Source organism: Artemia sp. Qi Xiang Cuo, chromosome 8, assembly GCF_049724085.1.
Source record: "Artemia sp. Qi Xiang Cuo chromosome 8, ASM4972408v1, whole genome shotgun sequence".
NCBI lineage: Eukaryota > Metazoa > Arthropoda > Branchiopoda > Anostraca > Artemiidae > Artemia > Artemia sp. Qi Xiang Cuo.
Window position 1 is genome coordinate 63,169,425 of NC_142801.1, and position 12,556 is coordinate 63,181,980.

The 12,556-nt window shown below is 33.5% G+C and overlaps 1 protein-coding gene across 4 annotated transcripts in view; it reads left to right on the top strand.

Moving 5' to 3' along the window:
* if (integrin subunit alpha inflated) overlaps positions 1-12,556 on the top strand; it is a 187,348-nt gene that overhangs the window by 125,716 nt on the left and 49,076 nt on the right. For all 4 annotated transcript variants that reach the window (XM_089093668.1, XM_089093670.1, XM_089093669.1 and 1 more), the window contains one exon: positions 10,647-10,749. In XM_089093668.1, coding sequence (XP_088949794.1) covers positions 10,647-10,749 — 103 coding nt within the window. The remainder of the gene's footprint in view (positions 1-10,646; positions 10,750-12,556) is intronic.

A 12,556-nucleotide genomic window follows, 5' to 3' on the forward strand; every position in this document is an offset into this window, starting at 1 on the left:
TAAGTAAGCTTTATCAGGATGATCTTAAAATAACGTGTTAAAAATGAGGTTTGCAGAACGTTATGTACCAAAATGAAAGAGTAAGTTCTTTCTACAGTTTTGTGCAAACCAGTTGCAGAGGGGTTTCTAAATAGGATAGGCCTTAAGTAAACTTTAATAGTATGTTCTTAAAATAACGTGTTAAAAATGAGGTTTGTGGAACGTTATATATATTGTGCACCAAACTGAAAGATCCATTTTTTTCTTCAATTTTGTGCAAACCAGATGCAGAGAGGTTTCATAAATAGATAGACCTTAAGTAAGCTTTATTAGGATTATCTTAAAATAACGTGTTAAAAATGAGGTTTGCAGAACGTTATGTACCAAAATGAAAGAGTAAGTTTTTTCTACAGTTTTGTGCAAACCAGTTGCAGAGAGGTTTCTAAATAGGATAGGCCTTAAGTAAACTTTAATTGTATGTTCTTAAAATAACGTGTTAAAAATGAGGTTTGTGGAACGTTATATATATTATGCTCCAAACTGAAAGATTCATTATCTTCTACAATTTTGTGCAAACCAGTTGCAGAGAGGTTTCATAAATAGATAGACCTTTAGTAAGCTTTATCAGGATGATCTTAAAATAACGTGTTAAAAATGAGGTTTGCAGAACGTTATGTAACAAAATGAAAGAGTAAGTTTTTTCTTCAGTTTTGTGCAAACCAGTTGCAGAGAGGTTTCTAAATAGGATAGGCCTTAAGTAAACTTTAATAGTATCTTCTTTAAATAACGTGTTAAAAATGAGGTTTGTGGAACGTTATATATATTATGCACCAAACTGAAAGATTCATTTTTTTCTTCAATTTTGTGCAAACAAGATACAGAGAGGTTTCATAAATAGATAGACCTTAAGTAAGCTTTATTAGGATAATCTTGAAATAACGTGTTAAAAATGAGGTTTGCAGAACGTTATGTACCAAAATGAAAGAGTAAGTTTTTTCTACAGTTTTGTGCAAACCAGTTGCAGAGAGGTTTCTAAATAGGATAGGCCTTAAGTAAACTTTAATAGTATGATCTTATAATAACGTGTTAAAAATGATGTTTGTGGAACGTATATATATTATGCACCAAACTGAAATATTCATTTTTTTTCTACAATTTTGTGCAAACCAGTTACAGAGAGGTTTCCAAAATAGATAGACCTTGAGTAAGCTTTATTAGGATGATCTTAAGATAACGTGTTAAAAATGAGGCTTGCAGAACGTTATGTACCAAAATGAAAGAGTAAGTTTCTTATATAATTTTGTGCAAACCAGTTGCAGAGTGGTTTCCAAAATACGAAAGGCCTTAAGTGAACTTTTATTATATGATCTTAAAATAACGTGTTAAAAATCAGTTTTATAGAACGTTATGTATGTTATGTACCAAAATGAAAGAGGAAGTTTTTTTCTCCCATTTTGTACAAACCAGTTGCAGAGAATTTTTCAAAATAAGATAGGCCTTAAGTAAGCTTTTATTACATGATCTTAAAATAACGTGTTCAAAATGAGGTTTGTGAAACGTTATGTATGTTATGTACCAAAATGAAAGAGGAAGTTTTTTTCTCCCATTTTGTACAAACCAGTTGCAGAGAATTTTCCAAAATAAGATAGGCCTTAAGTAAGCTTTTATTACATGATCTTAAAATAACGTATTCAAAATGAGGTTTGTGAAACGTTATGTATGTTATGTACCAAAATGAAAGAGGAATTTTTTTTCTAAAAATTTTTACAAACCAGTTGCAGAGAGGCTTCCAAAATAAGATAAGCCTTAAGTAAACTTTTATTACATGATCTTAAAATAACGTGTTAAAAATGAGGTTTGCAGAACGTTATGTACCAAAATGAAAGAGTAAGTTTTTTCTACAGTTTTGTGCAAAGCAGTTGCAGAGAGGTTTCTAAATAGGATAGGCCTTAAGTAAACTTCAATAGTATGATCTTATAAAAACGTGTTAAAAATGACGTTTGTGGAACGTTATATATATTATGCACTAAACTGAAATATTCATTTTTTTTCTACAATTTTGTGCAAACCAGTTACAGAGAGGTTTCCAAAATAGATAGACCTTAAGTAAGCTTTATTAGGATGATCTTAAGATAACGTGTTAAAAATGAGGCTTGCTGAACGTTATGTACCAAAATGAAAGAGTAAGTTTCTTATACAATTTTGTGCAAACCAGTTGCAGAGAGGTTTCCAAAATACGAAAGGCCTTAAGTGAACTTTTATTACATGATCTTAAAATAACGTGTTAAAAATCAGGTTTGTAGAACGTTATGTATGTTATGTACCAAAATGAAAGATGAAGTTTTTTTCTCCCATTTTGTACAAACCAGTTGCAGAGAATTTTCCAAAATAAGATAGGCCTTAAGTAAGCTCTTATTACATGATCTTAAAATAACGTGTTCAAAATGAGGTTTGTGAAACGTTATGTATGTTATGTACCAAAATGAAAGAGGAAATTTTTTTCTAAAGATGTTTACAAACCAGTTGCAGAGAGGCTTCCAAAATAAGATAAACCTTAAGTAAACTTTTATTATATGATCTTAAAATAACGTGTTGAAAATGAGGTTTGCGGAACGTTATGTATGTTATGTACCAAAATGAAAAGTAAACTTTTTTTACATGGACTTAAAATAGCGTGTTAAAAATGAGGTTTGCGGAACGTTATGTATGTTTAGTACCAAAATGAAAGAGTAATTTTTTTTCTACAATTTTGTGCAAACAAGTTGCACAGTGGTTTGCAAAATAAGATAGGCATTAACTGAAGTATAAAAGTAGAAATTTAAAAAAAATGGTTTAAAAAAATATATGTTATGTACCAAAATTAAAGAGGAAATTTCTTTTCTAAAACTCTTGCAAACCAGGTGCAGAAAATTGCAGCTGTGGAGGTTTTTGCTGCTTAGAAACCGTAAAATTAAATTCCTGTATTCTAACTTAATTAAAGTTAATTATTCTGATATAAACGAATAATAGATAATAAAATAGTTTTTTTGTGGTTTCAATAAACAAAGATACATTCTTTCAATTGAACTAGCATTGGCGTCAATTGACGAACATTTACAGTGGGTGCAAAATTTATTTTCCAAGTCTATTGCGGGGGGGGGGGCAAATTTGTTATTATTCCAGTTTTTCCAATGAAAATACCCCAAAAACGTATTTTAAATGAAAGTACCCCCTAAAAAAGGTTTTTTCCAGAATCTTGTTGTGGGTGAAAAAATATAGGAAATGGGGGCAAGCCCTCCTCAAATAACAAGCTAGTTGATAGATGTTACCGTATATTGTGATTGATCTTCTTTATCTAGGTCGTTAATCTCAGTTTAGCGAAATCTTACATTTCTGGGATTGAATAAGGTAATATGACATAAAAAGCTTAATGCGTATTACGCGACTCTGCATAAGGATTGCAACATATTTCCCAAAACCAAATGCTGCATTATGACTTGCATACCTCATTTATAAAAGACACATTGTAATTCCTAATTATTCAAATCAAGTTTCCGCCTGAATCCAGTATTTTAATTAATAGCCTATTCGACTGGCTGTCATAATTCTTTTCATTGTTAAATTGAAAGCCTATGACCAAATGTCACTACTTCATTATGCCCAATGCTTTATTCGAATAGCCACACGCAATGGGAGTGACTCGAGATATTAGCAGTGTTTTAAGTTGGGAAGGTGGCCCAAGGTGACAGCGGAATGTACATTTTCGTTTATCACGATTTCCTTTTCCGAAACAGCTGTTTAAATTTTTCAATATGATAAATATGAAAAAAACAAATTAAAAAAAATAAATAAATAAACTTGCGTTCAAAATGGACTAAATTAGTAGAGAATAATTTTCTTTATCGATAATCTGTAAATATTAGTGAAAACGAGGGGCGCGAAACGGATTGGGGTTGACCCAACATAGCTATCAAATTTATCCAAGTTATAAATGCATTAAGAAAAAAGTCGTTGAGTTGAGGAAAAAGAGTTAAAAGATCAAGCTAAGTAAACTCCAGTCCGTTTAGCGCAAGGCCGTACCCAGGATTTTTTTCGGAGGGGGTTTTACTCAATTTTTTTTTTTGTGTGTGTGGGGGGGGGGGGGTACACAAAAAACATCAAAACGCATACAAAATTTGTTTATATCCGTTTTTGTTACGTTTCTACGAGTCCGATAAACATTGCGGGGGGGGGGGGGGTTCAAACCCCCTGGCCCCCCTGGATACAGCCTTGGTTTTGCGCCCCTAATTTACACTCATTCCTAGATTCTTGAGAAAAAAAAAATTCTACTTTTCAGTCCATTTTGAAAACATATTAAAAATTTTTTTTTTATATTTATTGTTTTTGACTTTTTCAGTGACAAAGGTGATTTTTCTTTTTTTATTTATTGTTTTGACTTTTTCTAAGACAAAAATTGTCTAATCTCAGATTCGATCCTAAGTTATCAGGGCCTCGCGCAAATGCTCTTACCGCAGGGTTTTCAAGTCGTGTATAACTGTGTTTGTTTTATACCTTGTACTGTCCCCAAAAGCCTTGGCGTTGAATTATTGCACTGTCATCGGAAGTACACATACTGATGAAATTTGGGATCAATTTAACATTCGGAAATAGTCGAAAAAGGGCTCACAAATTCAACAAATCTATGTGACAAAAGTACAATCACGTCCATGAATTGAGGAAAACGACTTAATACAAAAAAAGCATAATTCTATAGTGTAGTATAAATCTAAATAATAATTCTTACATAATATAATTGAAGAGTAATAATATAATAAAATAATAAAAACAAAATAATATAGCACGAATCAAAAAATAAGTTCAGATTTCTTGATTCCCAGTAGAAATTTAGCGATCCAAACATGCTTTTCTCGTACTTATAGCTTTTAGGCAGCTCTAATGACTTCTTGAGTGTTCAACAATATGATCGCAAAAACTCTTTAGCTTTCTGTTTATTAGAAAGCTAAAAAAAAACTGTTAGAAACTTTTCAAATATTTTAAAAAATGAAATGATATAAGATGTAGGAAGGAGTATTAGAATCTCAACTAATATAAAAAATTGAACTGAGAAATTTCGTCTGTGACAAGAGTCGAATGAAATGATAGATGTCACTAGCTGTCTTCGGGTTGCTGGCACCTTTTTTGGACTTTCTTGGCCCATTCACTCTGGTATGCTGGTATGCTTCTGGGCTGGACTTTTTTGGCCCATTCACTCTGATATTTTACTAATACCGAAACTTTACTAGCACTAATATGAGCCGGTTAAAATTTTCCCTAGAATTCTTTTTTAGCTAATCAGAAAACTATATGAAAAATCTGATTGGCCCAAATTAACGCTACCTAATTCTCGGTATTAGCAAAACCTTATTGTGAATGGGCCTTCATAAACAAAGTATAATAAACCATGCGGGCTGATCGGTTACAAGCTAGCTTTTGAAAATTGACATATCACTTCATTCATTATTTCCACTGGAATGGAAACGCGCACGCGCGTTTATCGTGATACCTGTCTGTAGACCATTCAGTTTTTCCATCTGGACACGTTCCAAAGGTTCATGATTTTTGTATCTTCGTCAGCTCAAATTAGAAAAGATAATTTGTACATAAAGTGCACACATTTTAAACAAAGTTGTATGTCTCTATTGCTTGTCCAGAACATAAATCTTTATTAAATAAAAAAAACAAGTTTTTTTTTAACTGTAAGTAAGGAACGACGTTAAAACTTAAAACGAACAGAAATTATTACGTATATGGAAGGGACGGTCCCCTCCTCAACGCCTCGCTCGTTACGCTAAAGTTTGACTTTCTCACAACTATATTTTTTTTTAACAAGGAAAAACTTTAGCGTAAAGAGCAAGGCGTTGAGGAGGGGGCATCCCCTTTCATTTACGGAATAATTTCTGTTCGTTTTAAGTTTTAACGTCGTTCCTTACTTTCAGTTAAAGAAACTTGTTTTTTTTTATTTAATTTTTGAACGTTTTTGAATTAATGCAGGTTTTGATCTTGGCTCACCGTACATGAATAATCAAAACAAGATTTGGATATTAATTTACTTTTATTTGGTTAAATGGCTTTCTCGAAACTTGTTTAATTTTATTTACGAACGTTTTTATTAGTAATAAATATACGTAACTTACGAATTAACTTACGTAACGAACTTCTATATTCATATATTTTTAATACGTATATTAGGAGGTTCGCCCCCTAGTCAATACCTTGCTCTTTAAGCTACAGTTCGAATTTTGTTCAATTTTTTAACAATAACCGCTTAATCCCACCGGTCGTTAATTAGAATAAATAGCTCTGATGAAAGTACTAAAAAAGCTTAAAGAGTGAGGTATTGACAAGGAAGAGAACCCAATGATATATGTAATAATTTATATTCGTTTTAAGTTTTGATGTTGCTGCTGTTGCAGTTTAAAAACTTGTTTTTTTTTATATTTAATTTCTGATCTTTTTTAAATAATGCCGGGAAATCCGGCGTCCCCTTCATAGCAATGTCCCTTCCCCCATGAAAACTTCCTTCATGGAAAGATCCTCCCACATAATCCCCCCCCCCACTACCAGAAAAAATCCCCCCTGAAAACGTCTGTATACTTTCCAATAACCAATACTATATGTTAACAGTGGGTAAAGTTCATAACTTTCAGCCCTCCCCCCGGGGACTTCGGGGGATTAAGTCATCCTAAAAGACATACATAATATTTTCGAACATGCTGAACAAAATGGCTATCTCAAAATTTTGATCGGGTGACTTTGGGAAAAAAAATGAGCGTGGGAGGGGGCCTAGTTGCCCTCCATTTTTTTGGTCACTTAAAAAGGGCACTAGAACTTTTAATTTCCGTTCCAATGAGTCCTCCCACAATATTCTAGGACCACTGGGTCGATACGATAACCCCTGGAAAAAAAAAACAAATAAACACGCATCCGTGATCTTTCTTCTGGCAAAAAATTCAAAATTCCACATTTTTGTAGATAGGAGCTTGAAACCTCTACAGTAGGGTTCTCTGATACGCTGAATCTTTCCCCCTTTTTTCGAAAATCAGCCAAATTTTCTCAGGCGCGTAACTTTTGGTGGGTAGGACTAAACTTGATGAAACTAATATATTTGAAATCAGCATTAAAATCTGATTCTTTTGATGTTACTATTGGCAACAAAATACCGTTTTCTAGAGTTACCATGAACTGTTTGATATTTATACACTTCATTCATACACTTAGGCTATATTCTACACGTCCAATGAAAAGCATGAAAACCTTATTTTTCTTATACATTGTTATTTTATTGGAGTCTATTTAATCTAATTAATTAATCTAGTCAGACAAATTTATTTAGTTATTGTGTTCTGTAGTTTTTATTTTACTTGTGTTTATTTGTTTATTATTATTACTCTTCTTCTTTCTCCTTCTTGCTCTTGTCTCTGTGAGTAAGTCATTTTTTTTTCTCTGAGTAAGTGACTCGTTTGTCTCCCCCCTTCTTTACAAGCCAATGATCATTTGGGGGAATAGTAAAATGTAATAAGAGCATGTTTATTTCTTGATTAATAAATATTATCTTATTTTGGTTTCCGGTGAAGTAAATAGAAGAAGGCACCGAAAATAGAAAAAAACAAGCTGGAGAGCCATTTATGGGAAGCAGTATGAAGTTACGCTTCTTTCCTAGTTTGGAGAGAAATGACAGGAATAAATGGGGAAAGACATATATAGGGGGAAATTAAAATAAGTACTGCCGCAGAGTATACTATTTTCTGGAAACTTACCCTACGATGATTCCCAAGTCTATTAGCTTTCTCTATAATTGTCTATATAGTGTGTCTTTTTTTGTCCGTAGTTTCGGTAAACAGCCACCTAGATCCATGCGTCATTGCCTTCTTTTGATTTATATCGTTATCCCCTGCATGCAAACTTTATGCTCTGAACAAAAAGTTTGCATGCAAACTTAAGTTGTAAACTTTATCCTTTTTATAAATACACAGTTTAAAGACTTGTTTGTTAAAACCTCAGAAAACGAAATTTTTGGGGGTAAGTTCAAAATTTACAACTTCAACTCTTTATTCTGTCCTCTTTTGAACCCTCCCCCATAGTAAATTATATTTATAAACTATGCAAATAAAATAGGCTTTATATCTTGCGTTTAATATTCTTCAGTGGATGAAACTGCCGCAATTGCGCACCTCCGGCTCTATAAGTCTTGGGTATTTCGTCATTGCCATCATCTCTGCCATCAGTGGCCCTAGCTTATAAAAAATAATAAAGAAAATAAATACTCTTTATGTTCTATCAAACGCTACGTAAATATTGGCTAACAAGAAGTAATATGTACACTGTGAAGTAATTTCCAATGAATTTGAACCAGGGGCCACTGATAACACGCCCATAAGCTGCCACTGCTAACACACTAAATAATACCCAAACAATATCCCAAGATCCATTTAGTAAAAATCCCTAGGTTTAAATATAAATATATATATATATATATATATATATATATATATATATATATATATATATATATATATATATATATATATATATATATATATATATATATGCTTGTCTAACATACGACTGTATACTTGTGTATACTTTTCTTAAGACCCCAACCTCAAGACTGGCATAACAAGATGATGAAAAAAGTCCCAGGGTGGCAGCCTGGTTTAAACCCCACAGCAATGTATGACTAAATTTTATACTAAAAATGGACACATTTATGGACCTTTGGAGTGACGAGGGAGGCATCAGAAGAAAATCTTTGCAGGTACGAAGGGGAGTATTCAAAACAGGGATATGCAGTAGCGTCAATCCATTGAAATGTAAAATGGATGTACTTTCAAAATTTAGGGGTAGGGCAATTTTGTTGTTTTTCCCTAACTTTCAAGGAAGACACCCCAAAAAAGCCATTTTTCAATGAGCATATCCCAAAAATATTGTTTTTCAGAATCTAGGGAGAAAAGGCAAAAAATATATTACCCTTACCCCCCCCCCCCCAATGACGTCACTGGGTAAAAGTCTTTTTAGTTTGTACTCTGTCAATATTTCTTGGAGGAAGGGTCGTTCTAGCCAATATTAAGGAGGGTTTCCCCTATAGCCATGGATATGGTCCAGAAAAGTAAGTTTGCATAGAGTCCATGTAGTAAACTTTTGCTCCTTAGAAAAAATTGTTAAAAGTGAATGTAAAAGTAAATTCAGACAGAAAACACAAAATATTTACCAATCACTAGCTGGCCGGTAGGCTGATGGTAGGTGGGACTTTGACAAGAAGCCTTCATAAGTTTCTGATGTTCTTTAACAGCAACAAAAATCCTTAATTTTCCTTTCAGACAAGGCTGTATCCAGGGAAGGGTCGGGGTTCGGCTCCCGCCCCCTCGAAATTTTTGGCCGAATCGGGACAAAAGTAAAAAGAAAAAGGAAATGTAACAAAAAGTATATACACAAATTTGTGACACGTTTTTTATTTTTCTTTTCAAAAAACTAATACCGCCCTCCATCCCGAACAAAAATCCTAGATACGCCCTTACTTTTTGACTATTGGCATTGAGTTTGTTTAATGAACACACTGGATTTAAAGCACAGTTTATTAAAGCACTAATTATATAAACTGTGATTTAAAGTTAGCCGGAAACAAATTTTCCTTCTGCCAATTTGTGAATTAGAAACTCGTTAGGTGAGTGGGACATCTCATTTTAAGTTAATTTTGAAAGAAAAGCTCCATATTGTTATTCCGACCGTGGGGCTAACTCCTCTTAACGCTTTAAAATTCTCAGAGTCTTTGCCTGAAAGCGTAATGCCTCCAGAAAGATTGCATAAAATAAAATATCCCCTACGATTTTATTTCTGGATTTTTATTATTGCTTTCATTATGGTTCCTTCCAAGCTCATATATAGGAACTTATTTTGAGAGTGGGGGAGGGAGGAATCAACTAAGGGAGTCCAATTCTTCTTTATGGCTTCACTTTAAACATTCTTGAGATAAATGATCTCTTATGCTCATTGCCATTATTTTTTCTGTATAATTTACTTCCGAACCCCCCCCCCTAAATTGGGTGAGTAAATCTATCGACTAAAACTTTCAATCTTTTGCAATTCACGTTCCAGTCGCCGATAAAACATTCTAATCATAATTAATGTTTTTCAGCTTTCAGAAAGTGGAGAGGTTTGTTCTCGGATGCTTGGAAGTATCTTTCGGTCAGTAGGCTTCTTAGATAGGTGTTCTTAGAATTTTGTTAATTTGGAACTTTTGAACAATAATATAAATTTTGTCTTATCTTCTGTTCTTCATTTTAGTTTTCTTACAATTGCTGTTTGTCCTTATTTTAATATATGCAATTATATTATTTTTTTTTGTCAATTTTGTGCCTAGCTTACCTAAAGACGTGGAACCGAAATGAGATGAAATAAACCCATAAGACCAATGGGCAGTGCTGTTCCTAGGGTTGGTGGTTACCTGGGCCAAAATTAATTATAGCCCCCCCCTCTTCCCCCCTCCTGACTCAAACAGAAGTAAAAAAAAAAACACGAAGCCCAGCCGACGTGTCTACCCTGTCACGCCCCTCCCCAGCCAGAGAGCCTAGGACAGCTTACCCTGATCCCCCCAGATTTGAACGGTCCTGCCAATGGTAGACAGTGGATTATTAATTTATTGCTTTTTTTAGCACAAATTTCGACGTTGGACTATCCTTAATGGTGAAGTTACGAGAGCGCGTTTTGGCATGGCTATTTCATCGTTAGGGGATATAAACCAAGATGGATTCAAAGGTATGACTCTGAAATATATATAGAAAAATGTAGACAAAGTACACACTAAGGAAGTGGACTTTTTAAAAATATTATATTTCACGGAATCATGTACATTGATCATTAAATTGTTAAAAAAATCATTTTTTTAACAATTCATTTTTTTTAAACATTTTTTTAAAACCAATCATTAAAAAAAGGCATTGTTTAAAGGGTTTTTGTACTAAAATTATCATTTATTTTATTTATCTGTTAGTATGATCATTTGTGAAAAAGTTTTTTTGTTTTTATTCTGAAGAAGGTAACAAAGAAATTGTTTGCGTTAATGCATATTTGACTCTACTTCTTCTTCCTTTTTTTTCTTCCTTTTTTATGTTTTGGTCTGGTTTTTCTAATATAAGATCTATCATGTGACTGCCAGCTCCCCCAGGAGCTGACTCCTTGGAATTTATGGCTCCTGGGAACTAATTTATGCTCAGTTAATTTATTTATTCAGTTATTTGCATTACTATTTTGTGTGAATTCGCTTTTTTTATTCTGGAGAATGCAATAATAAAAAATTGCTTGTGTTTAGGCATGTTTGACTCCACTTCTCATGTTCCAAAATCTTTTTTCTCTTTTCTACATTCTGGTTGAGTTTTTCCAAATATAATATCTATGGAAGCCAGCGTTTACCCCCCTCCCCCCACCAGAAAATACCCTTCTGGAAAATACCCCTCCCCCGCACAAAATACCCCCCGGAAAATATATCCAATTACAGTACAATTTTCGGTTGGGTAATCGATTACATATTTGTTGCATTCATAAATGTTTTCAGAATAGTACCATGAGACTTTAACGTAAAAAAGGGGGGAGGGGACGTGAAGTAGGGACATAATTTTTATTTGTTTCTTTACTTTCATTGTTTTTTTTCTATTCAGTTGAATCAAAACCAAGAGTTGGCTAATGAGGGTTAGCTTCAAAAAGTAATTTAATCATTATGGACGAAAATGATTTTTGTCATCTTTTGGTATTAATGTTTAGAGGGATATTTTTTTTTGACTGTCTAAATTTGTCTAGATTAGAAAGTCAATATCGAAATGCTTTCAAGGTATGGCTTAAAAAGAAAGAAAAAGTATGAAAGGGGATTTGCTTAGGCTAGTATCTGAACGGCATTAGTCTCCAAAGGGAAAGCCATAGAACTAGATTCAGGCCCGGAAACGTCTAAGGCAGAACTAGATAGAAATAGATCGGGTTTATTACCTGACTTGCTGTTATTCTATCTGAGTCACCCAAACGTCGCGTTTACACTCGGTATTTTTTAGAGTATACCCAGGAAAAATTGTAATCTGGATATAGACCGTTACTGCCCTCACAGTCTCCCTCTTTTAGATAAAGAACTAAAATAAGCCGATAAATGAACCAGTATGCAAAAAAAAAAAAAAAAAAAAAAAAAAAAAAAAAAAAAAAAAAAAACAACAAGTGAAGATCAGTTTCTCTTGACCTGTTTCTCTGAATTCTTAAATTATGCAGGCTATTTTAGTTTTGACAAGAATTTTTGCAGAAACTAAATTTCAGGTGGGGGGGGGGCAAACCGGGGTCTGGAGGGGGCAGCTGCTCCCTACACTGTAGAGAATTATGCTGGTGGTGGAGATGTTTTTTTCTTCTTTATCTGGGAGCTTTACCAAGCAATAAATTTAAAAAGGAAGCTAATTTCCAGAGAATGACAAAGGAGCTTCTAAAAACTCTCAGAAAATGTCAGATTAAGGGATTTCTCACTAATAGAAATCTGGAAGGACACATTAGATGACCTACAAAAAATAGGACCCCAGAAAACTAGGAGACAGTT